This window comes from Myxine glutinosa, chromosome 9 (assembly GCF_964187855.1).
Source record: "Myxine glutinosa chromosome 9, kmMyxGlut1.1, whole genome shotgun sequence".
Lineage (NCBI taxonomy): Eukaryota > Metazoa > Chordata > Myxini > Myxiniformes > Myxinidae > Myxine > Myxine glutinosa.
Window position 1 is genome coordinate 26727827 of NC_136269.1, and position 27285 is coordinate 26755111.

General features: G+C 48.3%; 1 protein-coding gene across 1 annotated transcript in view; it reads left to right on the top strand.

The window, feature by feature from the left end:
* LOC137435793 (ryanodine receptor 2-like) overlaps positions 1 to 27285 on the top strand; it is a 633328-nt gene that overhangs the window by 412165 nt on the left and 193878 nt on the right. Inside the window, exons 76-79 of the mRNA XM_078785085.1 lie at positions 3184 to 3280; positions 3747 to 3850; positions 4147 to 4198; positions 12782 to 12832. Of these exons, the coding sequence (XP_078641211.1) occupies positions 3184 to 3280; positions 3747 to 3850; positions 4147 to 4198; positions 12782 to 12832 (304 nt within the window). The remainder of the gene's footprint in view (positions 1 to 3183; positions 3281 to 3746; positions 3851 to 4146; positions 4199 to 12781; positions 12833 to 27285) is intronic.

Consider the following 27285-nt stretch of genomic DNA (forward strand, 5'->3'; position numbering starts at 1 on the left):
TACGGTCTGGCACCCAGCTCTGCTCACCAAACTCTACTCCTATGGTATCCATGGAAATCTCCATGCATGGCTTGCAGACTTCCTCTCTGGTCGTAGTCAACGTGTGGCCCTGAATGGATTTCTCTCATCTCCCCTTCCTGTTCAGGCTGGAGTTCCCCAAGGCAGTGTGCTGGGCCCTGTGCTTTTTCTGGTCTTTATCAATGATCTCTCCGACTCTCTGGAAAATCCTCTCTATCTCTTTGCTGATGACTCCACTCTCTGCCGCTCCATTCCTCTTCCCTCAGATCGGCAGTCTGCAGCCTCCTCACTCTCTGAAGACCTGGACAAAATCACAGACTGGTCAAACAAGTGGAACATGTCTTTCAATCCTGACAAATCTCACACTCTTACTATGTCTCTCCGAAAAGATCGACTGGACAACCCTCCCATCTACTTTCTCAACAATCCTCTCCAAGAAGTTCTGTCGCTCAAGATTTTGGGTCTCACTATCTGCCATGATCTTTCTTGGGAAAACCACATTTCCAAGCTGGCCTGCAAAGCCAGTCGCCGACTGGGCATCCTCCGTCGTGCGAAGTCCTTCCTAGGCACACCTGAGCTGCTCACCACATACAAGGCTTTCATCCGCAGCTCAATGGAATACTGTTCTCCCCTATGGGCTGGTGCTCCTGCCTCACACCTAGCTCGGCTTCACGCTGTTGAAACCAAAGCTTTCAGAATCATTGGAATCTCCCGCGATGAAGCTATCTCTGAGGGCCTTTCACTCACTCACCGCAGGCAGGTAGGTGGTCTTTCTGTCTTCTACCGACTCCTCTCCAGCCTTGCTCCCCCAGCTCTCTCTGTGCTCTGTCCCCCAAATATTCCTACAGGTCGCACAAGATCTGCCAGCAAGCCTCTGATGGTTAAACTGCCAAAATCTCGACTCTCTGCTCACCTTCACTCCTTCATTCCTCTTTTCTCCCGCCTCTGGAACAAACTCCCACACTCCCTTCAATCCCACTCCTCCCTCCATGTCTTTAAAACATCTGTTCACCACCATCTCTTATCTTCCCCCATCCAAAACCTTGATCTTTTCTACCCCCGCTAATTCACCCCAGATCCACCTTGTTTGAAATTCCAACTTCTTTCCTGGAAGTCCTGGCAGTGTCCATATGTTTTATGCCTCTCCCACCGCCCCCTTCCCATGCCCCCCCCCCCAAAGCCCTCGCCCTCTCTCAGATCTCTCGATGTCTCCATGTCTCTCGGTCCCTGCTCTCAAATGTTGTGTTTGTGTCCTTCCCCCTCTCTCCCCATCTTGTCTACCGCTCCCGATGTTATATGTTTTATGTGTCGGTTTGTCTTTCTGTGTGATTAATGTTCGCTCTTTCACGAGCCTCGATCTTGTATACAAAAAAAAAAAAAAAAAAAAAAAAAAATCTCTATTGGAAGGCTTATTAACACATCCAGGCTTAAATGGCTTCAATCCCAGATCCTTTTTCATTATTTTTTGGACTGTTGAGCATGGAATGCCCAACTCAAAATATATTTTTCGAAATGATTTCAGTGGTGATCTCGAGCAGGACGCTTCAATAATGTCCACATGGCGTTGACATGATGCTGGACGACCAGTACACTTTAAATCAAGGACACTCCCTGTTGATAAAGTCTGCTTCTCCCATGCCCGCATCGTGTCGCATGTCGTCCTATGGAGGAACGGTGTCGTCCTATGGCTGGCTTAGAGCCTCTGCGAAAATCTTGTCTTTATCTCTTATGCTCCTTCTCGTGCGCGGTCGTGAACCCAAACACAAGTAATCAGTCTCTCTTCTATCGTGTACTCACTGGAGTCCGTCATGCTGAAGCCGTACCTGGAAACCAAATAAAACAAATAACAGAGGACACACTATTATGCATAGGGTCTTTGTGGCCACTCTGTACTTAAGCACTGTGCGGGGTATTGTGTTCTATGAAATATTTTGTGGATAATCTGTGGCTGTATTGAGTATATTCACTACCTCGTGCAGAATCTTTATCTGAGGTGGTCAATTTACCAAATGTGCATGTATATTAACAGATAAATAATATGCATATGACGTTGAACATGCAACTCCAAAATCGCCATTGCTTTTGGCCTTTAAGCGTCACTGTGAAAGGTTTCCAGCAATGCTGATGATATACTTGGTAAATATGCCAAAAAAATGTTTTAGCTTTAGTTTTATGGCTCTAAATCGTTCATTTTTCCCAAAAAATTGGGTGTTAGGTGATGGAGACCCTTAAAGTGATTAACATGTTTTTGGTTAATTTTGTAACACAATAATAATTCTGCACCATGTTATCATTAACCTCGCAAGAGGAGAGGGTATTGCATTTGAGTCCGTTTGTCTGTCTGTCCACACAGAATAAATATGATTTTCCCTGCAACCGTTGGTCCGATTGACAGGAAATTTTCACCATAGGTGCACATCCTCCTGTATAACTTTTTTATGATAATTATGACGTCATGTGTCACGTGGTATGGGCGCCATATTGGAAAAACCGAAAAACTTTGCACCTCTATATCTCCGAAAGTGCTGCATAGAAAAAATGAGACATGGCTCATTCTAAATAACTCTCCATGGGGAATAGCATATGTTAATGATGATGTCATAGGTTCCTCCATTATGACGTCATAATTCGACAAGTACAAAACTTCATCTGATGAAGATGAAATTTATTGAGCGTAATATATGGATAAATTGGTGGAGAAAAAAAAAATGACGACATCATTGGTCACGTGGTTTAGCCGCCTTTTTTTTTTACCACAAAAGCCTTGAAAAACACCAAAACACGTCCTGGCGAGGGTTTGGAATCTCTGATTGCTCTTTCTTGTTATTGCTTGGGTGGTTTCTTCACCACAAAATAAATTCAATTATAGCTGTATCAACTGTAGCTTTCAACTCAACTCATTCCGGTTTTTGAACACTACAGGGATGATAACGCATTGACATGTACATTTGAGAACATTTTATGGACACTGACATTTGCAAACAATTTTACAGACATTATTTGTGATTTGTGATCCTTGTGATATTTGTGATCATACATGCACCGGACTGAACACTCTCTCACATCAACATTAATGTGTTACATAATGTTCAAAATGAAACTGGCACACGGACAAGGCCTCTAATGTTTTATTGAGTTAACGGTACTACAAATCCTCTGTTACAGACATCGTGGCATCAACCTGTTCTTGAGTGGATATCAGAAGGGTTGGATGGAGACCGAGGCACACTCCTTTGAAGACAAACTCATTGAGGACCTTGCTGTATGTACCAAAATCGTACCTATTACCCCTGCGCACATGAAGCGAAAATCAGGGTTAAGCAATTCGTTCACTTCTGTCTGTCTGTCTGTCCTTCTGACACAAACAACAGGCCAACAATTTACCACCTAAATTGGTGTATAAGATGCTGCATCAACGGCAGTGGACTTCCGATTTTTTTCTCCAACTTCAAAATCTTTATTTTATTTCGATTGAATTATGTACTTGAATACCGTGAACACAAAGTTTAGCAGTACTTGGACAAAATATTACATTATTTTACATCATCGTGGCCAATCAAATTTGCCGCTCGTTGACGCCGCCCAGGTTCTTGTTTCTCAGGACAGCACGGGGTAATGTGTTCTATGAACTCTCTAGTTTTACATCGGGTTTTGTGTTCACATGTGTGTTTAATACATTCCAGGCAGACTTGTATGCATCTGATCTTACAGCAATGTCCTGTTCGCAGAAGCCTGAAAAGAATGAAGGAGAAGAAGAGGTGGGGAGTAAAAATCCTGATCCTCTTCATCAGTTAATCCTGCATTTTAGTCGAACTGCTTTGACAGAAAGAAGGTAATTTTCATGTTTTATAAACTGTAATGTCAAATTTGCAGGTCTGGTGGTATAATTCAAAATTTAGAAACAATGTAGAATTTCAAAATTATATTTTTGGCCGTACATTATTTCTATCACAATTCCTTCTCAAATTAATCTTGGAGGCCTAAGTGTATTAGCTCTTCACTATCCTTTCAGGTTACAAATATTGAACTTTTTGTTTTTTCAACATGCTTTGTTTCCCCAAAAATTTTTTTTTGCATTTTCGCTGCATTTTGAATGCTGCACATGAATGCTGCATTTTTCTTTTCCAGCAAACTTGAAGAAGATGACCTGTATATTGCATATTCTGATATAATGGCAAAGGTAAGTGCCTTATTATTTGTGTAATATTTTATTAAAAGGTGTCGTTCATTGAAAACGGTCATTTTTGCTGCCTAATCTATGGTGACATTTGATAGTTATGCATTTGTGTTTCACTAGGGGGCCCGTTGGGCCGTTGTACTAAATTTTAATTGGTCTTCACGGCCTTGTAGCATACCTGCCTGCTGGACTCAGGGGGGTCTTTTGGGTCCTCTGCGACTTTTGTGTCATCAGGGTATTTTGGGACATCAAGGACTTTTTGGGTCTTTGGGGACTTTAGGGTCTTTTCGGTCATTAAGGACTTTTGGGTCATCTGGGTCTTTTAGATCCTCTGGGACCTTTGGGTCTTTTGGGTCCTCAGGGACTTTTGGGTCATCAATGACTTTTTCGGTCCTTGGGGACTTTTGGGTATTTTGGGTCATTAAGGACTTTTGGGTCATCTGGGTCTTTTGGGTCCAAAGGGACGTTTGGGTCATCAAGGACTTTTTGGGTCCTTGGTGACTCTTGGGTCTTTTGGGTCCTCAGGGAATTTTGGGTCTTTTGGGTCCTCAGCGACTTTTGGGTCATCAATAACTTTTGGGTTGTTTGGATCATTAAGGAATTTTGGGTCATCTGGGTCTTTTGGGTCCTCGGGTACTCTTGGATATTTTGGGTCCTCAGGGATGTTTGGGTCATCAAGGACTTTTTGGGTCCTTGGGGACTCTTGGGACTTTTGGGTCATCTGGGTATTTTGGGTCCTCGCAGAATTTTGGGTCTTTTGAGTCCTCAGGGACTATTGGGTCATCAATAACTTTTGGGTAATTTGGGTCATTAAGGAATTTTGGGTCATCTGGGTCTTTTGGGTCCTCGGGTACTCTTGGATATTTTGGGTCCTCAGGGATGTTTGGGTCATCAAGGACTTTTTGGGTCCTCGGGTACTCTTGGATATTTTGGGTCCTCAGGGATGTTTGGGTCATCTGGGTCTTTTGGGTCCTTGGGGACTTTTGCATCTTTTGGGTCCTTGGGGACTTTGGGGTTATCAAGGACTTTTTGTGTCCTTGGGGACTTTTGGGTCATTAAGGACTTTTGGGTCATCTGGGTATTTTGGGTCCTCGGGGACTCTTGGGTATTTTGGGTCCTTGGGGACATTTGGGTCATCAAGGACTTTTTGGGTCCTTTTGGGTATTTTGGGTCATTAAGGACTTTTGGGTCATCTTGGTCTTTTGGGTCTTTTGGGTCCTCAGGGACTTTTGGGTCATCAAGGACTTTTGGGTCATTAAGGACTTTTAGGTCATCTGGGTCTTTTTCATCATCAAGGACTTTTGGGTCATCTGGGTCTTTTGGGTCCTCTGGGACTTTTGGATCATCTGGGACTTTTGGTTCCTCAGGGATGTTTGGTTCCTTGGGGTCTTGTGTTAAAGGGTCTTCCAAAGTCTAAGGGGTCTCAGTAGTTTAAAGGATTAAAAGGGCATTTGAATAGTACGTAATTAATTAATAGACGTACATAATAAGTAGACACAAAAAGTATGACACACACACACACACACACACACACACACACACACACACACGCACACACACACACAACTCATCTATTCATAGTAGATAATTCTGATCTTGAACCTTTTTTCTTTTTTTTGTACGGACCGCCAAACGCTGATTTTTCTCACTGCAACCACTATAGGATCGGTCATACTGCAGTAGTGTATGCATGAGAGCATCGTAATCTCCACCTTTTGAGCCAATTTGATCAGAGCGATCTTAGAGAGTAATCCATCTTCAGTTACATGGAAGTACTTTTTGCTTTGCTGCTAATTATACCAAATTGCTAATTGCATGGTTGTTAGGATGTGGCTGATTACTATAATTGCTGGACATTGTAGCAGATTTGTGTATTATATTTGCTGTACTGGTAAGTGACTGTAACAACATTTATAAATTCTGTCCAAATTCTCTAAACGACCGTTGACCCACTTTTGTCTCACTCATGAATCACCTTCCTCTATAATCGCAATCTTCTCTCCAAGGTTTTAAGTTGGCAGTACACCAGCACCTCGCATCATCCTACATTTCTACCTGTGATATTTTCTATGCTTGTTATCTCCCTGACCCGTTATTTTTAAACTCAAGTTCAGTGTTTCCTTCTTTCTCTCTCCCTTTCCTGTTTATATATTCCCATTGTTGCACCTGCCTGTTGTGCCACTTACCGACTATTGGTACATTGCCTTCTCCTGTGCGTCACATCATTTTTCCACATACCTACATATTGTATTAAAAAAACAAGACCAAAAGTCTAACAGCGGCGTAGCCGGGTTTGTAAAATATTATAAACCACAAACACATATGATTGTCTTTTTAAACAGTCGCTAATGTTGCTTGTAACATTAAACAAAGAAATTTGGAGGAATCCCGATATCCCTGAGGTAAGTTTTACTTACAGAACTGAGGGAAGATCTACTGTAATCTATATACCCCACAATGTTTGGGTTAATAACATGCTATCAAAAAACTGTGGTGAATTCCTTAATTCCATGGTTGTTAGTCCATACACCACTTATCATTGAATTTTGAACCATACACCGCTTCAATCCATCAACTTTGTTATCATGACATTGGGATTAAAGTATTATGGTTATATTTACTATATTATTATTACTATTACGAAACTGATACAACTGAAACAATACACTACTGTATTAAGAAACCTGAGCTTAATTTGTCCGAAGCAGCCCTAAGGTGAAGCATGAAGCCTAAGGCCGATACGTACCGCATTGTTGGAAGAGACGTAACGCCGATGCTTTCGATATTTGATGGTCATTTTAACAATCGGTTTGTTTGTGTTTCACACTGAATGAAAAGCGTAAAGGTAGAGCATGGCGATTGTGATATATGACAGGTTCGACAATATGTTCGGCCTGAACAAAATTGGAATCAAAATGCCGGAGTGTGGATAGTCAGCCGCCATACCGCCATAATGACGTCAGACGTAATCACATCACCCTGTCATGTGACCAGGTCCTCAGCTCTGATTGGTATACGTTTGAGGGGACATCCATACAGACGGACAAACACTGTTCTAGACGGCTTTGACCTATGGGCTACGCCGTAAAAATATTAATGACATGGCAATGACAAACATTTTGACACATTGAACATGCAAACTCGATGTATTTTTGTTAATGAGCATGATATCTCAAAATGTTGTGCATGGATTCGGACCATCTTGGTGGACAGGTTGTGTATGTGTCAGCGATTAATTAATTAGATTTTGTTGAAGATCCGGATTCGGATCTGGTTACTCGAATTTTGTAAGTGATTCTTCACCATTGAGAGATAGGGCCAAAAAAACGATATATAGCAGGATATCTCAAAAAGTTGTGGACGGATCATTACAAAACTTGGTGGATGAGTTGGGAATGTAACAAGTGTTGTGAAAATCAACCAAGGCCACAACTTTGTCCCATAGGTAGGTTTAATCTCAATCAGATCTTTAGCATCATCCTGTAAAATACAATCATGCAATAGATATCAGGATCTTGGCATCATATAGGAAGGATCGATTATATTAGTCAATGCAAGCAAGCCTAGAATATATGTGCAGGTACGTACCATTCAAGACTACATGTCATAGTAAAATGTCACAGGAGTGGCTCAGCGTCGCGGACGTCCGAGGTCTTATAGACGCCCCTCTGCGGTTTAAGTGGGCATCACTCCTGGGTTCAACTTTGATTCATTTTCACTACATTCTCCCCGCCGTTAGAACTAAACTGCCGCTAGGCAGGAATCAAGCGTGCGTCAGCATTAATTGATTGGGGATGTCATTCCATGTCAGTCGGTCCATCCGTAGCGGTCAGTGTGGCGAATTACCCTGCCAGCACATGTCCGGAAACTACCGGGTACGGCCTCCCCAAGCCCGGAGGCCCCTGCTTCGGAGTAGCCGCTGGAGGCAGGTGTCAGAGGGGGCACCTCAGGGCCTTCAGGCAGGGGTGTATTTGGCGAAGGAAGGGACGGCAGGTGTTCCATAGAGGAAGCTTCGGGAGAGTCCATAGACTCGTAGATCGGTTCGGCAATATCCCTATAAGGGTCGATGACCCCACATGGGGCAAGATGGCATATGGAGACAGTGGACTCGCGTCCATCTGCCGTCATCACACGAGCATGCTCGGGATTAGCCTGGAGTACCTGCACCTTATCCACTAAGGGGTGGTACTTGCTTGTGCGAACCGCACGTTTGAGATAGGCCGGCCCCGGCTCAGCGAGCCAACTGGGTAAAGATCAGATACTACCCGAGTTTCTAGGGTGGTGGAACAGTCTCTCGTGAGGACTCTGGTTGGTGGCCGTACATAGTAGAGCCCTGATCGAGTTTAGCGCCGCAGGTAGCGACCAAGCCCATTTATCGAGGCCACGGCCGAGGGTCCTGAGACTTAGCATGACGGCCCTCCATATAATCCCATTGAAGCGTTCGACCTGCCCATTCGCCTGGGGTCTGTACGGTGTGGTGTAACTCGAAGCGACATTATTTTGGAGCAAGTAACCTCTCACTTCCTGAGACAGGAACACCGCACCCCGATCGGTATGCACGTAGGCCGGATACCCAAACATAGAAAACAAATTCTGCAGGCACCGTATGACCGTGGCAGCCGTCATATCCACGCATGTGTAAGCAAAAGGGAATCGCGAGTACTCATCAACGATAGTGAGCAGATAACGAGAGTTACTCGACACCGGCAGCGGCCCTTTGAAATCCATTGCCAATCTCTCCCACGGTCTAGTAGCCCTAACCAGCGTCCCCATGGGAGGTTGTAAAAACGCGGTTTGAGTTCCGCACATATAGCGCAGTCGCGGCAGAGCCAGCGGATGTCCTCAATCGAGTATGGCAGATTACCACGACGCACAAAATGAGCGAAACGCGTCACCCCAGGATGACACATAGTGCCGTGCAAAGTGCGCAGACCCTCCAGAGTTATGATACCCACGCACGTAGCCGGCCTCGATAAGGCGTCGGCGACCAGGTTATCCTTCCCCGGGCGATATTTGATGGTGTAGCAGAAGTCGGCGAGTTCGATACGCCAGCGAGTGATTTTCTCATTCTTAATGCGTTGAGCATGTAAGGTGTCGTACATGAACGCTACGCTTTGTTGGTCCGTGATGATTTGGAAGCACCGCCCGAGTAAGTACGGTCGCCATCGCCGAATCGACTCGACGATCGCGTACACTTCCTTTTCGACAGACGAATGCCTCTGGCAATGGTGAGAGTCCGCGAAAAAGCCACAGGGCGCCCCCCCCCCCCCCCCCCCGGGAGGGTGTCGCCGCTATCGCATGATCCGAGGCATCACTTTCTAAGACGAAAGATTCGCTCTCGTCGATCGTCACCACAGCGGCGCCAGCGATGTCGGCCTAAAGGCCCCCAAAGGCTGCCAAGGCGGCTGGGCTCATGGGGAACATGTCGCAGGCCACAAGGGGGCAGAGCTTCGCGGAGAAATTTTGCACCCACTTTGAATAGTGGGCGAACAGCCCGAGAGCATGCTTCAGCGAAGCTCGATCGCTAGGCGGAGCCATATCGAGCAAAGGTCGCAGACGCTCCTTATCTGGAGCGACAGAGCCATGGGTCACGGTGTACCCCAGAAGATCTATCGTGCGTAGAGAGTAACGACACTTAGCCTCATTCATGGTTAGGCGATACCTCTGCGCGACCTCGAGGAAGCGCTTCAGATTAGCATCGTGATGCCCCTGGTCATACCCACAAACCGTAAATTGTCCAGATATCCAAAGACATCTGTCAAGTTCTCCTTAGTAACGAGGTCGTCCATAGCCCTCTGAAAACAGGAGACCCCGTTCGTCACCCCAAAAGGTAGTCGGGTGAACTGGTATAACCTTTGACCCGATTCAAAGGCGGTATAGATGCGATCAGCCCTAGAGATGGGGATCTGATGATACGCACTACGCAGATCGAGAGTGCTGTAGACTGAGTACTGGGCCACCTGTCGTACCAGCGCGTCCATCCCCGGTAAGGGGTAGGCATCCAGCTGTGTAAAGCGATTAACCGTCTGTGAATAGTCGATTACCATACGTCGGCGATGGGCTTCACTTCGCACCACTAAGACCTGGGCCCACCACGGCGACCGGCTGGGTTCTATGATACCTTCCTTTAAGAGCTGGGCCGTTTCTTCCGCAATGAATTGCGCGTCTGCTCGTGAGTAGCGCCGTGATTTTACCGCTACAGGAGTGCAGTCAGTGGTCAGGTTGGGGAACAGCGAAAGAGGCTCAATTCCCATTTTCGCGAGAGCACACACAGCAAGCGTGTCAGTCCCACCGAATTCCATTTCCAAACGTCCATGTCGCTTAAGAAAATCGTGTCCTAACAGAATGTCAGCACATAAAGCATGTAAGACCATGAGATGTACATCTGGAAACATGCGTCCCTTTATCACAAGCTTCAATCGACATTCCCCTTTTGTGCTGAGCCTAAGCCCCTGGGAGGCCATAAAGTTCCGTCGTGTTGTCCCGAGGACCGGCCACCCATTATTACGCACCAGTCGATGATCGATAAAACTATCCGTAGACCCCGTGTCGACTAAACCCCGCGCAAAAATGCCTTCGACCATGAGTGGAATAATGGCCTGAGCAAGGCCGGAAGATCCGGCAGGTATTGAGCCATCCGAGCGAGAAGATCGCGCCTCGCATGTGGATCCCACGCCGGCTGCAGTTTTCCGGTCGTTAGAGCAGCCTCCGGAGGGCACTCGTGTCAAATGCATAGTTGGTCGTGCCAAAGCAGGAGCTTCAGGAGCTTGTAGTCCGTACGAGCAGCCATCAGAGGGCGCTCGTGTCACGCGAGAAGGATCGCAGCCAACTGTAGTTTCACATGCTGAGGCAAGAGCGTGTAGTTCGTACGAGCTGCCGTCGGATGGCGCTCGTGTCACGTGCATTGTTTGCCGCGTCAAAGCAGGAGCTTGTCGATTGTATGAGTAGCCTTCGGAGGGCATTTGGATGCCAGTCAAGGACGGTCGCTCCGCGGTCGGTCGTGTTCGCGCCATTTGTTTCGGCGGCCCGATGTATCTCACCAAGGACGAGCGTGCAGCCAGGGGCCCACGAGGAGGAGGACCGCTCATCAAAGCCGGGTGAGGCGTCCCGCTCTGTGCTCGGTCCGTTGGCTCGGCGATAAGCCCATTCAAGGTCGCGCGAGTTCGTGCGCCCCGCGCGGTCTTTCGGCAGACTTTTGCAAAATGTCCTTTAGTCGAACACAAATGGCATATTGCTTCCCGAGCCGGACACGCCGACCTGGGATGCTGTCGATTGCCACAGAAGTAACACGTAGCATTTCGTACAGGCCTTGGCCTGGCCGCCGTAGCTGCCGCCAAGCCGGAATCCGAGTCCACCTTGGAAGCGGCCAGGGGCTCCGCTAGCGTGGTCGAGTCAGCTCCCGTATCCTCGGCGGTAGCCCTCTCCGGTCGCACGAGTTGAGAAGTCCCCGCAACGACCCGTGTGTGGTCATAGGCGGTAGATTGTTCCCGGGCCTCAGTGTAGACGTGTGCCACCCGTAGAGCCTCCGTGAACGTCAGGTCAGCTGTCTCCAAAAGTCTTAGCCTAAGAGTCGAAGAGCCGATCCCAGAGACAAAAGCATCTCAGACAAGATCATCCTGGACTTGCTCGTGAGTGCGTACCTCTTGAGTACTGTCCGCAAGTAGTTGTCGTAGCTCCTGGGCGAAGCGGTCGATCGACTCGGTGGGCTGTTGTCGCCGCGGTGAGAGCAGATACCTGGTGTACACCACGCTCCGTTTCTTAATGTAAATTCGCTTTAGCTCTGCCACTGCGGCATCGTACGTCGTACATCGTTCAATGCTCCTGTAGACGTGGTGGTCCACTTTAGTCTGCAGCATGGCCAGTTTCGTTTCAGCAGTGGGAACGGTATCCTGGGCTCCGAACTGGTTCTCCAGTGACTTGAGCCAGTGAGTTAACTCCGAGCCCGAATCCACAGCTTGTGGGTCGGCGCTGAATGTCGGTACATGATCATCTTGTGTCCCGCCATTTCCGTAGATCTTGATTGAGATTAAATGTTGTGAAAATCATCCAAGTCCACAACTTTGTCCCATAGGTCGGTTTAATCTCAATCAGATCTTTAGCATCATCCTGTAAAATACAATCATGCAATAGATATCAGGATCTTGGCATCATATAGGAAAGATCGATTATATTAGTCAATGCAAGCAAGCCTAGAATATATGTGCGGGTACGTACCATTCAAGACTACATGTCATAGTAAAATGTCACAGGAGTGGCTCAGCGTAGCGGACGTCCGAGGTCTTATAGACGCCCCTCTGCGGTTTAAGTGGGCATCACTCCCGGGTTCAACTTTGATACATTTTCACTACAACAAGGACGGATCGATTTTGTTTTGGTTGAGGTTTGGATCCAGATCAGACATATCAGTGGTATACAAAATGCAAACTGTTAAGCCTGACGAAGTATACACACTCTACCGAGTGTCGTTCTCGTTAGATTTGTGCTACAAGATTTTTGGAACCAAAGTCCTTCGATATTGTAATCCTCCACATAGACCTCTGTCCTGCCAGGCCACCTCACCTGATGTCTCGCTTGTCATTACTACAGAGTTGTCATGTTGAAGACTATGAAAATGAGGAAAAACTTCAAAGTTTTGAGGTATGGATACAAAATGTTTTTTTTTTTTTTTTCATGAGACCATGTAGACCATGGACTGAGCCCCCGTTTTGTTTAGTTTTGTGACCCAGGTCACGTATCTACCTGTTTCTATGACATGTTGTGTAAAAATATTACAAAACTAATCATCGCCATCATCATCATCATCATCATCATACTAAAATACGCCAATTGGGGTCTGTCTGTCTGATGAATTTTTGACCCCAATACATTCCCTCGTTACTTATCCAATCTCAACGAAACTTGACAGGATGACTAAGGGTTACACAATGAAGGTTGTAGTGCATTCATTTGCCCCCCTCCCCAAGGGGGGTTTCTCCCCCGAGCGTGTTTTCCCCGTCATTGCCCTCAATGGGGTTGCAGGTTGAGGTGTATATCAATGTTAAATTAGCTTTATCGTGGCGATTTTCCAAAGACGCTTTCAATAACAACATTTATGATAATCGCATATTTATTAATGTTATTACAAAACAATATCAATACTAATAATGTCCCACTTCACCAAGGCGTTTTTCCTGCAGTGATAACGTGTATAAATAGCTTATAGTTATAATGGCGTTTCCATGGGAGCAACAGCTTCTACAGGAGGTAAAAAATATTATAAATCACAAGCACGTATGCTTAGCTTTTTAAACAGTCACTAATGCTCTTTATAACACTAAATGAAGAAATTTGGAGGAATTCCGACATCCGTGAAGTAAAGGTTTACTTACAGAACTGAGCGAAGATCTACTGTACTCTATATAACCCACAAATGTTGGGTTAATAACATGGCCCTTTCTGCCGCTACCGTGGCATTTTTCGTAGCGAACTTTTGAACCTCGCTCCTGTTGTTTCATACGAAACAAAGGGAGAAGCTCGGGTTGTGCTCCTTTACCAAACAGCTAGCTAGCGCTTGCCAAGCCAGCCATTCCTTAACGGTTTTGAATGGAGTGCTTGCTCGAATGCTTAAATCACATGGCGATCTCTCCACAAGAAACTTGGTGAATGAACACACATCCAATGTTCTTGAGACCCGACCATAGATCGACTGTAATCCATATACCCCAAAGAGGAATGACCCTTCTTGCCGCTCCAGTAGTGAGCAGGTGTACTCATATCTGAAATTCGTCAAGCACAACTTATGCACATTGTTTCACAATATGGAAAAATACATCCGAAAATTTGACAACATATTAAATAAATATTGCCCAAACACAGCACCTTTAACTTACGCTTTGAGCACTGACGTGTGCACATCAACCAATCGTGTGCTTCGGTGCAGATCTGACTGTCACGAGCAATCATGGCGGCCTACCAGTCGTCAGATGCTAATGCAGCTGAGAATTCTGAAGGAGGATTTTCAGGGTTTTGCTGCATGCATGTCATCAACACGCACACACTGAAGTTATTCTCTTTAGTTAGAAAGAAGACTCAGAAGTTTCAGGAATGTGCTGCCAAGTGAAAATATAGAATAAAGAATAAAGTAGAATATAGCCCCAAAATACGGTCGCAGCACCAGAAGTCAGTGATGAAGAAGAACATCAAGAAGCTGAAGGAGGTTGGGTCTCCATTAATTTCATGAATTATCGACTGAATCCTTCTGATCGTGATTTATGTACCAAACCACTCCGTACACGGCCAAAATTGTTCATGACATCATGTGCCCTGTGCATGATGAAATAATCGTTCGTTCTAAGTCTAAGTTATTATTTATCCAGATAGTCTGATTGCAAAAACAAGAATGGTAATGATTGTACTGTTGCTGTATATCTGGACGTGTTAGTTAGAGTTGGACAGAATTTCAGGCTTACAAGTTGTTAGGGAACAGTTCAGGAAATAATGTTTGGCAATTGACAATGATTCTGGTGTTAACACTTTCTGGAGCATTATTTCTACTTTGGAGTTCTTAGATAGGATTAGATGCCTCAATATCAAGTCTGTTGAGGTTTTTGATTTTTCAACTTTATATACAAATTTAGATTTAGCACGAGTAAGGGATTCACTCTTCAAAGTAATTGACAAGGTTTTTAACTCTTTTAATAAGTTTTTATGTGTCAGGTGTGATAGAACATTCTTTAAAAAAAAATTAATACTCAAGTTTTTATTGTTTTGATAAGCAGAAGGAAGCTGTTTATTTTATTTTATTTAATACTTTTGTGTCCTTTTGTGGGATAATGTTTCAACAGGTTAAAGGTATTCCCATGGGTGGGAATTGCAGCCCTTTACCTTCGAACATTTTTCTTATTTTATGTGAATTTTCATTTATGCAAAAATTGATGAAGGTGAAAAAATTCGGACTAGCTAAACTATTGTCTCATACGTGTCATTACATAGATAATATTTGTCTGTCTAACTATAACCTTTTTGATGATATTTGTGTTTAACTATAACTTTTTTGATGATATTTGTGTGGTTAACTTTAACTTTTTTGATGATTTGTGTGGTTAACTCTAACATTTTTGATGATATTTGTGTGGTTAACTATAACTTTTTTGATGATATTTGTGTTTAACTATAACTTTTTTGATGATATTTGTGTGGTTAACTATAACTTTTTTGATGATATTTGTGTTTAACTATAGCTTTTTTGATGATATTTGTGTGGTTAACGATAACTTTTTTGATGATATTTGTGTGGATAACTATAACTTTTTAGATGATATTTGTGTGGCTATGATATTTGTGTGGTTAACTATAACTTTTTTGATGATATTTGTGTGGTTAACTATAACTTTTTGATGATATTTGTGTGGTTAACTATAACTTTTTGATGATATTTGTGTGGTTAACTATAACTTTTTTGATGATATTTGTGTGGTTAACTATAACTTTTTTGATGATATTTGTGTTTAACTATAACTTTTTTGATGATATTTGTGTGGTTAACGATAACTTTTTTGATGATATTTGTGTGGTTAACTACAACTTTTTGATGATATTTGTGTTTAACTATAACTTTTTTGATGATATTTGTGTGGTTAACGATAACTTTTTTGATGATATTTGTGTGGTTAACTATCACTTTTTGGATGATATTTGTGTGTTTAACAATAACTTTTTTGATGATATGTGTGTGGTTAACTATAACTTTTTTGATGATGTGTGTGGTTAACTATAACTTTTTTGATGATATTTGTGTTTAACTATAACTTTTTTGATGATATTTGTGTTTAACTATAACTTTTTTGATGATATTTGTGTTTAACTATAACTTTTTTGATGATATTTGTGTGGTTAACTATAACTTTTTGATGATATTTGTGTGGTTAACTATAACTTTTTTGATGATATTTGTGTGGTTAACTATAACTTTTTTGATGATACTTGTGTGGTTAACTATAACTTTTTTGATGATATGTGTGGTTAACTATAACTTTTTTGATGATATTTGTGTTTAACTATAACTTTTTTGATGATATTGTTGCGGATATGAGAACTGTATATTTTTTTGATTGTGTGAATTGTTATTATTGGTTATTCTGCGCCCCCCTGCCTCCGGAGCTGTGTAAAGGTGAAAGGGCATCCCATAATTAGTCCACAAGCATACACGTCAGCCAAATAATAGAATACCCCTGTTTGATAGTTATGTCTTATTCTGTGTTTTAGGGTAAGGCTGTGTCTCCCATTAATTGAAGTACTCCATTGCACCAGTGAAAGAGAATAGATCCCCTTTCATTCCCATCCCCAAAATCTCCATTTCCTTTCACATCCCCTCTCGTCATTGCCAAGCCTCGATTGCCAATTACCTCCCCTCCAAAACCACCATTGAACATGTGCTCGGACCGGGGAAGAAAGGCGTGCCCGCCCGTCGTCATCAAGGGCGGAGCCAGAGGGTCGCGCGACCAACCAGGGCCGAGGTGAGCACCCCGATGGGCGTGTCCTGAAGGCCGGCGGCTTAATCGCCGGAGGCGCTATAAAAGGCGCGCATGCAAGAAGCAAGTGCATTGGTCGTCAGTGGAGGGTCAGTGGTTGCGTTGGTTGCGGTAAGAAGTCGGTGGTGAGAAGTGGTGGCGTTGAGTGGTCAGTGGTTGCGTTGGTTGCGTTGAGTTGTCGGTGGTGAGGAGACACCAGGGCCAAGAGAGAGAAGGTTCAAGGTCAATTACCAGCAGTTGCGCCCGAGACGGCAGACGCGCCCTGAGGTGAGCCAGAGAAGCAGCTTTGGCTCCACAAGCAGCGTTGACTCCACCAGGCAGCTTCAACCCATTACCCCGCGGGGACCAGATAGCGGTGGCATCGGTGGCCGTCGAGGTCCAGCCGACGTCCCGTGTGGGATCAAGCCCGAACCATCTGCCCCAGCTGAACCTTCCCATTCCTCCTTCCAGCATTCATTCCTTTCCTCCACCCTTCTTGTGTACGTGAGTTTGTTCTGTGTGTCTTGTCCCTGGGTTAATTAAGTCTGTATAAGCTAGTATTTGCACTGTGTCACCTGCGTCTTATGTGTTGTAAATAAACGTGACTGCTTGCTTTTTGCTTATGTGTGTAAATAGTAAATAAATTCAGTAGTATTTCCAAACCTTTCTTTGCCTTCGTCTTCCTCTTTGCATTCGTCGTTTTAGTCTTTTCCCTCATTGAGCAGCCGCGGTGCGATCCGGCCAACGTTTGGGTGGAATCGGGTTCTAATCGGGGAATAACTGTTCGGTCGCGGAGCCTTCGCTCAGCAAAGTAACATCTAAACCGCGATCAGTAACAATTGGTGTCGGGAAGTGGGATTGGACCCGAAGCGCGCTTAACGCGCTCAAAATTACAAGCTGCCGAAATTGTGTTTTAAAGAAATAAAACCCGAATTTTGAAATCGCGCCATGGCTGGTCAAGGCGATCGGATGCCGGTGGGTGAGCTAGAGATAGACGGGGTGGAATCGACCCAGGACCTCGGGGAAATGTATATGGAGGATGTGGTTGAGGGGGTATCAGATGCACAAAATGGCGTCCTCGCGCACGTGGGTGTAGCGGCACCAAATTTAGCCGCGCCCGTGGTCGCGGCAGCCGAGCCAGAGATGCCAATGAATTTGGACCTGTTTATGAAACAGATGATGGCCTTTATGGTAAAAACAGACGATAATTTCAAAGGGATGGAAAACAGGATAGGGGGCCAAATGGGACAAATGGGGAACCGGATGGAGGCTCAGAGTGAGCAATTGGGGGTAATGAGGGACGAAGCGGGGGGTACCGGTGAGGGATTAAAACATGGGTTAACGGGGGTGGAAAATAGAATGGCTGCCCAGGAGAATCAGTTAGAGGGGGTGAAAAATGGGTTAATGGGGTTAGAAAATAGGATGGAGGACAAATTGCGGGAAATAGGGGAACAATCTGCCCGGGAAATCAAACGAATGGGGAACAAGATAGAGGAGGTGCAAATCGGGGTAGAAACCAAATTGGATGCTCAGAGGGATGAATTGGGACAGATGAGGGTGGCATCTACAAAGGAGATGGAGGAGATGAAAGAGGAGATACGACGAGGTGTGAGTGAGGAGGTCTCGGGGCTACGCGAGGAGGTAAAGCGAGGTGAGAAGCGTATGGAGAAAGAGGTGAGAAATAATACGGCTAGGTTACAGGGGGGAATAGAGGGTCTGACGAAGGGAGTAGAACAGCTGACAGTCGGACAAAGGGAACTAGCGGACCAAGTGGAAAAGAACACTGCAATCATCGGGGGTTTAAAAGCGACACAAAAGGACATTTAAAACGAATTAATAGCAACACAAAAGGAATTTCAGATGGTACATGAGGGGTTGACGAAGAAGTTGGAGGAGGTGACAGAAGTAATGGAGACGAAGGACCGAGAGGTGAGGACGCACATAGAAACGGTTAAGGTGGCGTTAGAGGAAGAGATAGAGGGGGTGCACCGGGAGATGAAGGAGGTAAAGGAAAAATTAGAGGAGGTGGAAGAGGGGGTGAGTGAAATTAAGAAGAGACGGAGGGAAACTAAGAGGGAGATAAAGGAGGAAGTCATGGAATATGTACAAGGTCTGTGTTAAAATCATGATGAAGTTCTCACTAACCAAATAAAAAGTTTGCAGGTGGCAGAGGAGGTGCGACGACGAGGTACGGAGGTGAGTGGCAATGTATATGATGTGAGGGGAGAGTCAGTCGGCTTGGGGGGTGGTGTAGACCCGGGTGTTCGTGAGGGACCAATGGTAAGATGTATGACTGGTCCGGAGTGGATGGACAGGGGAGGTGTGCAAGGAGGTTTGGCTATGGGGAGTGAGGGGGGTGCTGGTGAGCAAGGATGTGGGGGTATGGCGTGGGTAGCGGGTTGCGGAGGGGCGACCCAGGCATCGACACCAGGAGGGGTAGTGTTTGGAGGGACGGGGGACGCGCGGGAGCCCCCCGGGAATAGCGTACTGTGGGAGCCCGAACGGGTTGGTCCCGCGTTGATCCCGCAAGGAGTGACGCGCGGGGTCCGACCTTCGGGCGCCCACAAGGTCCCACTCGCGCCGTATGACGGCAAGAGTGATTTGAGGGCGTACCTGGCGCAGTTTGAGTACGTGTGTAAAGGCAACGGTTGGAACCCGGACGAAGGTGGAGTACACCTGGTGGGGGCACTGCGCGGTGCGGCGGCGGAGGTGCTGACGACTTTACCACCGGGTGCTCTCACCCTGCCAGCTCTCCGTGCGGCATTAATTAATCGGTTCGGCATTGAACAGCAAAGCGAGCTTGTTAAAGCCCAACTTGCGCAGCGAAAACGCAAGCCCCAGGAGACCATCGGGGAACTTGCTCACGATATTCGCCGCGCGGTCGGGATTGCACACGCGGACATGGCAGCGAGTTCCCAGGAAAGCCTGGTGCTGGATCACTTTATTCAGGCCCTTCCGGATCTGGAGCTCCGGCAACAGCTCGCCATGTGGCGCCCGCAAACCATGAGTCAGGCGGCCGACGCTGCAGCCCGTTGGGAAGCAGCGAGGCCCCTGGCCCGGGGAGGCGAGCGCCACGCAGTGGCGGTGCGTCAGATGGGGCCCGTGATGGGGGGCGGCCCCCCAAGGGGGCCCGCCCCCGACGGGGGCCCTGACCTGGAGAGCATGGTCCGGAGGTTAGTGGATCAGCGCCTGGCGGGACCTGGACCATGGCAGGCGGCCCCAGCGGTGGCACCCGGTAGTCCCCGACAGAGTACCCCAATTCGGACATACAGGGGGGGGAATTTGGAATACCGGAGGCAAGCACCGTGCATGGGAGTGTCGAGCTCCGCGCCGGGACGTTTCCCGCCAACCGATGCCCTCAACTCCGCCCCGTATAGATCGGCCTAGCCGACCTCAGACACCCCCCCCGCCAGGGCCCGGGAAACTAGAACGTGCCGGGCATGCAGGGCGGTGTTCGGCAGTAGGGGATGGGGAGAAGCCCTCGTTGACGCGACAGGTCATTCATTGTGGCCGAATTGGGACGGGTAGTTTGACAATTCGGTGCAAAATTGCCGGCGTGGGGGTAGACGCCGTGGTGGACACGGGAGCCAGCGCCACGATCATCAGCCCCGTGGTCCTTAATTCGAGTGCAGACGGCTGGGGTAAAATCCAGCGTCTGGAAAATCATAGTTTGCAGTTGGCTACCGGGGCAACGGCTCCGATCATAGGGCGTGGTTTTGTGACCCTCAAGTTGGGATCGGTAAAGCAAGAGATAGAGGTTTGGGTGGCGGAGGTGTGCGACCCGTGCTTAATAGGGTTGGATTTGTTGACTGCCAGCGGTTGTAAAATCGACTTGAGTCGGGGCATCCTGCGATGGGGAGTGGAAGAGCTACCATTGGAGGGGGTGAGCACGGCCGAGAGGGTGGAGCTGGAGGCTCCTGAGGCCGTGACCATCCCTCCGGGGGCCGAGGCCATCGTGCCGGCCCGATGGTCAGCTCGCCCGACATGGCAGGAGTCCTGCGGCCTGGTCGAACCGGTGGCAGCGCTATCCATACCTGGTTTAATCGTGGGCCGTACCCTTGTAAAAACGGACGGGCCGGTGGTGGCCGTCCGAGTAATTAATATTAGCACAGAACCACGCACTATAGTGAGGGGCACGAAGGTAGCTGGCTGCACCCGTTAGAGAAGTCGCGTCAGTGAGGGGCGAGAACGTCCAGCCGAGCCGGCCCCAGGGGGAGCCTTCAATAAGTTCTAGGAATTGGCCCGATCCCATTTGCGAGATGGTAAATCGTAGTAGTGTAGAGTTGGGAGGTACCCAGAGGGAGGCCTTACACAAACTGGTTGGGTCCCATTTGGACCTCTTCTCCTTGTCCACCGAGGATATTGGACGTACGGGCCTGGTGAAACATCAGATCCACACCGGTGAGGCCCGGCCTATTCGTCAGGCCGCCCGACGGCTCCCTTGGAGCAAGAGGGCGGAAGCTGACGAGCAGGTTGAAAAAATGCTCGACGCAGGTGTGATCGAGCCCTCGGGAAGTCCTTGGATGTCACCTGTTGTGCTGGTCAAAAAGAAGGATGGGACCACGCGGTTCTGCGTGGACTATCGCCAGCTAAACAACGTGACACTCAAGGACTCATATCCCCTGCCAAGGATTGATGACACCCTCGATGCCGTTGCGGGCTCAAATTGGTTCTCGACTTTGGACCTCAAGAGTGGGTATTGGCAGGTGGAGATGGATAGGGCAGGGAAGGAGAAAACGGCATTTTCCACAGGTAAGGGACTATATCAGTTTACTGTGATGCCGTTTGGTTTGTGTAACGCCCCCGCCACCTTTGAAAGATTGATGGAACATGTACTAGGCGGCATGCCATGGCAATCATGCCTGGTGTACCTGGATGACGTCCTAGTACATGCCAAAACGTTCCCCCAGGCAGTAGCTAATTTGGACCAGGTGTTCGGGTGCCTCAGACAGGCAGGGTTGAAGCTGAACCCGAGTAAGTGCACTTTGTTTGCAAGAGAGGTGGCCTATCTAGGTCACGTGATCGGCCGCGAGGGGGTAAAAACGGACCCAGACAAAATTAAAGCGGTAGAGGAGTGGCCCGCACCACGTACCATCAAGGAGGTGCGGGGATTTTTGGGACTCTGCTCCTACTACCGGCGCTTTGTGGCGAAATTTGCGGAGTTGGCCCGTCCCCTCCACCGGCTTACGGAGAAGGGAACGCGATTTAATTGGACACGGGAGTGCCACGAGGCCTTCCAAGAAATGAAGGGGTGTCTAACATCCGCACCCCTTCTCGCTTACCCCACTAGTAACGGGGCATTTACCCTGGACACGGATGCAAGCCAGGAAGGATTGGGCGCAGTTTTGTCTCAGACACAGGAGGGCGTGGAGAGAGTGATTGGTTACTATAGTCGGGCCTTAAGTAGGCCCGAGCGAAATTATTGCGTCACTCGCAAAGAGTTATTGGCTATGCTGGCTGCCATGAACCATTTCCACCCGTACCTGTACGGGCGGAAATTTTTGGTTAGAACTGACCATTCCTCCTTGCAATGGCTCCTTCGGTTCAAGGAACCGGAGGGCCAAATTGCAAGGTGGTTGGAAAAGTTGCAGCAGTACGATTTTGATGTGGCCCATAGGGCCGGGAAGGCCCATGGTAATGCGGACGCACTCTCTCGGCGTCCTTGTCTGGGGGAAAACTGCAAATTTTGTGCGAGACACGAGGAGAGGGAGCAATCGGGCGATTCTGCCCCGATTCTCGTCGTCCGGGCAACCCGGGTGAGAGGGCCAATTTTGCCACTAACCGCGGACGAGGAATTTGGAGATTTGGCATGGAGCACGGCCCAGCAGGAGGATCCTGTCCTGGGGCCGGTGTTCAATTGGGTCAAATTGGGGCAAAGACCAAAGGGGGAAGAGGTCACCCCCCTCGGGGCGCAAACAAAGGCGTATTGGGCTCAGTGGCAGACCCTGGAGTTGAAAGGCAACATCTTGTATCGCAAGTGGGTGGAGGTTCCCTCTGATAGAACTTCCTGGCTGGTGATAGTCCCTGACAAATTCAAGAACGTCATATTGCAACAGGTGCATGGTACCCGCTCCGGCGGCCATTTGGGCAGGACAAAGACAATATCTCGGGTCCGCCGGAGGTTCTATTGGGTGAATATGGGGCGCGACATACAGGACTGGTGTCGGAGATGCGACGCCTGTTCTGCCAAAAAGGGACCAGCACGGAGGATGAGGGCCCCCCTCCAATTACATCAGGTGGGGGCCCCCCTTGAGCGGGTGGCTATGGATATTCTAGGACCGCTGCCCCGCACCCGCCAAGGTAATAAGTATATCCTCGTTGTAATGGACTATTTCACCAAGTGGCCGGAGGCCTATGCCCTCCCCAACCAAGAAGCAGGGGTGGTAGCACAGGCCTTCGTAGAAGGATTTGTATGTCGGCACGGGATTCCACAGGAGCTGCACACCGATCAGGGTCGAAATTTTGAAAGTCAATTGCTAAAAGATGTGTGCAGACTCCTGTCAATTCGGAAAACCAGGACCACGCCCTTGCGGCCACAATCTGACGGGATGGTGGAAAGGTTCAATCGAACATTGATCCAACAACTGGCATTGTTCACCACCACCCGTCAGGATGACTGGGACGAACATCTCCCGTACCTGTTGATGGCCTACCGAACTAGCCAGCACGGGGCCACCGCATGCAGTCCAGCGTTGCTTATGTATGGGCGGGAGTTACGGGCTCCCGCCGACTTGCTATGCGGTCCCGTGCCAGACACCACGGATACACCGCCGAGGGAGGGTTACGCACGTCACCTGGAGGAAGGCATGGAGCGGGTCCATGCCTTCGCCCGCCGCCAGCTCCATCTGGCGGGGGCCAAGATGAAGCGTAGGTACGACGACCGGAGCCAGGGGAGTCAATACGCTCCGGGGATGAAGATTTGGTTCTTTAATCCCCGGAGGCGGAAGGGCAGGTGCCCAAAACTCACCTCCCCCTGACAAGGCCCGGGAGTCGTCCTGTCGCAAATCTGTGACGTGGTCATTAAAATCAAAATGGGGCCACGGGCCCCCCCTCGGATCGTCCATGCCGACCGGATAAGACCTTATGCCGGCGAGCAGGCGCCCTCATGGATCGCCTCGGCTCTAGATGCCGAGGCAGGGCCCAGTACCTCTTGCGACGGGGGCTCGTAGCGTCAGAGGACTGGGGGGGATGATAGTGGGAACGCCCCCCATGTGGTGGGATGGCAACTCTGTCATCCCTCACAGGGGGGGGGGCAAAGGAGCACTAGCTTATGGGGTTGATGGCAGTGAAAACTAGCCCGGGTGGGTTAGGATATTGTGTGTAGGGCCCTAGAAGATGACATTAGGTGACGTTAAGATTAGTTAGTGACAATGATACCTGTAGTGGGGACGCAGGTAGATTAGAGTGGATGATAATGACGTGGTATGTGCTTAGTTTAAAGGGAAGACGGGGAGCACTAAGTTAGCAGGGTAACAGGTAGATGAGATGATGCCGTGTGTGTGAGGATTGAACAGGTGTGATTGCACACTATTGCACAGGTGTGCAACTGGACAGGTGGATGGAGCAGTGTATGAGTGAGTGAAGGTAATTGTGTATTGTGCTGACCAAATGGTCTAGGAAGAGGAGGAGGGTGCAGGTGGCACCAGGTATGATTGCACAGGTGTGCAACGACAGGTGAATGGAGGACAGGTGTATGGAATAAATGGTATGGAGTATTGGAATGGATGGTCGTGGAGTGAGTATGGTGGAAATTGTGGAGTGGAGTGGATGGTGCGAAGGTGGGAATGGGGGAAGAGTGGACCCCCATCACGAATACCCGGGGCGGGTAGTGTAAGTGTTAGGTAGAGGGTATAGGTAAATTGTGGTTGGATATTGGCATCTGTGGTGCGGGTGAAAGAATGGTCTTTGGATGGGTGCATTAGTGTTGTCGAAATGGCTGGGCGTGTAGCCTGTTAGTGTGTGTAGTTGGTTGGGCGCTCCACCACTGTGAGGATGTCGGCCAGGTGAGGCCGCAGGTGGGCTCTGGGAGCCGGTAGTAGTTGTTGTGGATGGGGCCCGAGGATCCGGAGGACGGACCCGGGTAGCCCAGTGCCAGAGGGCACCGAGTGGGGTGACAGAGCCAGGAGGGGCTTTCCCCAGTTAGTTAGGTTAGGGTGAGGAGCTAGGTAAGCTCGGGTGGCAACTGCAGTGGTGGAGGTGTGCAGGTGGGTAGACCTGCTGGGAGAGCTACACGTCGCAGCCCAGAAATTGTGCGAGGGCACCGGGAGATGAATCGGGGGAGTGAGACCCCAAATTGAGAAGCACCACAGTTTGGTCAATGGGAATTGGTTTTTAGAACCCATAGTGTAAGTTGGCCAATGGATTGGCGGGGAAAGACCCCGGGTAGTGTAAAGTGTGTTAAAGTCATTTAGAGGATAGTTAGGAAGAAGGATCTCCTCGCACCATCTGCATCCACTCACCTGAGGTGACAGGTACTCCACACCATGCCAGGTTGTTTGATTATTTTTTATGATGCAAATGTTTGGATTGTGAGACGCATCATGACGTGGGTGTGACGTTGTGCTTTGTGTTCCATCTCTTCCTCCTTATGAGGATTGATGACGAATTGGGTGATGGCAAATTTTGGATAGAGGGATTGTGGTGACGAATTTGGTATAGGAGAAATATGGGGAAGACGTGACAGTAGTGACGAATTTGTAAATGGGTAGATTTTGTAAATATGGGGTAAGGGCAAGGGTAGTGTAGGTGACAGGGGGGTGACGTACGGTAGGGACGAGCTTTCTCACTTCGCCCTCCGTACGCATTTCGCCTTGCATTGCCTTATTGATGTGTACCCTTGTGACCTTACCCCTCGCTCAATTGTCTCTTTTGTCTCCCACATGACCTGTGCGCCATTGGCTGCCGAGGGGAGCGTGCGTGGGTCGGCCATTGTGCGCCCGAAATTCCCAGAACCAGCTGTCTGCATCGATGCACCACATTATGGACCACATGCCTGTGGCCGAGCACCACTGATGGACCCCATGGGTTGGGGCATGGCCCCTCTGCTGGAACCGGCCATGAGGGCCCGAAATCTTGCTGGCGGACCTTGGCCACAGGGCACCGATGCCCCACAGGTGAACCACACGTAGTCGGCCCTGTGGGCCATAAATAAAGAAAATAAAAAGGACACATTTGGCACACTTTATTGCAAATAGGCCGCCAGTAAGAAAATGAAAGAATGACAACATCTGGAAGACCAAATAATAATAACCAGCAGAGGGAGCCGAAGAGCAAGAGATCACCTGCAGGGTTAGGGGTTGTTGATTTTATTTTTATTGAACATGCATTGAACACTGATGAACTATGGTGACTGCACCGATTGGTGCTTGAGGGTGCTTGTATTGGTGCGTTTTTGGGTGCTTTCATGGTGCATTGATGCAGAGCAGACTGTCTCCCCCCCAGAAAGAACAATCACAGGTCCTGGGTTCGTTTTGTAAATAAAAATAGCGTCATTGTAAATAATGCTCCCCACCGTCAGTGTATAGTTTGAAGACCATTCCGCAATTCGGTTAACTGTGGGCGTAAGTCTGTTAGGCAGGGTGCAATGGAGCAGCGGGACACATTTATTTATGTTTTAAAACTGTCGCACTCAGGGTCAGGTTAAAAGTAGAGGGAACTACACCTACGTGTCACACTAAATAAAAGTTGTAGGCCCGGCACGTGCCTAAGAGGAGGAGGGTGCAGTGTTGCGGATATGAGAACTGTATATTTTTTTGATTGTGTGAATTGTTATTATTGGTTATTCTGCGCCCCCCCTGCCTCCGGAGCTGTGTAAAGGTGAAAGGGCATCCCATAATTAGTCCACAAGCATACACGTCAGCCAAATAATAGAATACCCCTGTTTGATAGTTATCTCTTATTCTGTGTTTTAGGGTAAGGCTGTGTCTCCCATTAATTGAAGTACTCCATTGCACCAGTGAAAGAGAATAGATCCCCTTTCATTCCCATCCCCAAAATCTCCATTTCCTTTCACATCCCCTCTCGTCATTGCCAAGCCTCGATTGCCAATTACCTCCCCTCCAAAACCACCATTGAACATGTGCTCGGACCGGGGAAGAAAGGCGTGCCCGCCCGTCGTCATCAAGGGCGGAGCCAGAGGGTCGCGCGACCAACCAGGGCCGAGGTGAGCACCCCGATGGGCGTGTCCTGAAGGCCGGCGGCTTAATCGCCGGAGGCGCTATAAAAGGCGCGCACGCAAGAAGCAAGTGAGTTGGTCATCAGTGGAGGGTCAGTGGTTGCGTTGGTTGCGGTAAGAAGTCGGTGGTGAGAAGTGGTGGCGTTGAGTGGTCAGTGGTTGCGTTGGTTGCGTTGAGTTGTCGGTGGTGAGGAGACACCAGGGCCAAGAGAGAGAAGGTTCAAGGTCAATTACCAGCAGTTGCGCCCGAGACGGCAGACGCGCCCTGAGGTGAGCCAGAGAAGCAGCTTTGGCTCCACAAGCAGCGTTGACTCCACCAGGCAGCTTCAACCCGTTACCCCGCGGGGACCAGATAGCGGTGGCATCGGTGGCTGTCGAGGTCCAGCCGACGTCCCGTGCGGGATCAAGCCCGAACCATCTGCCCCAGC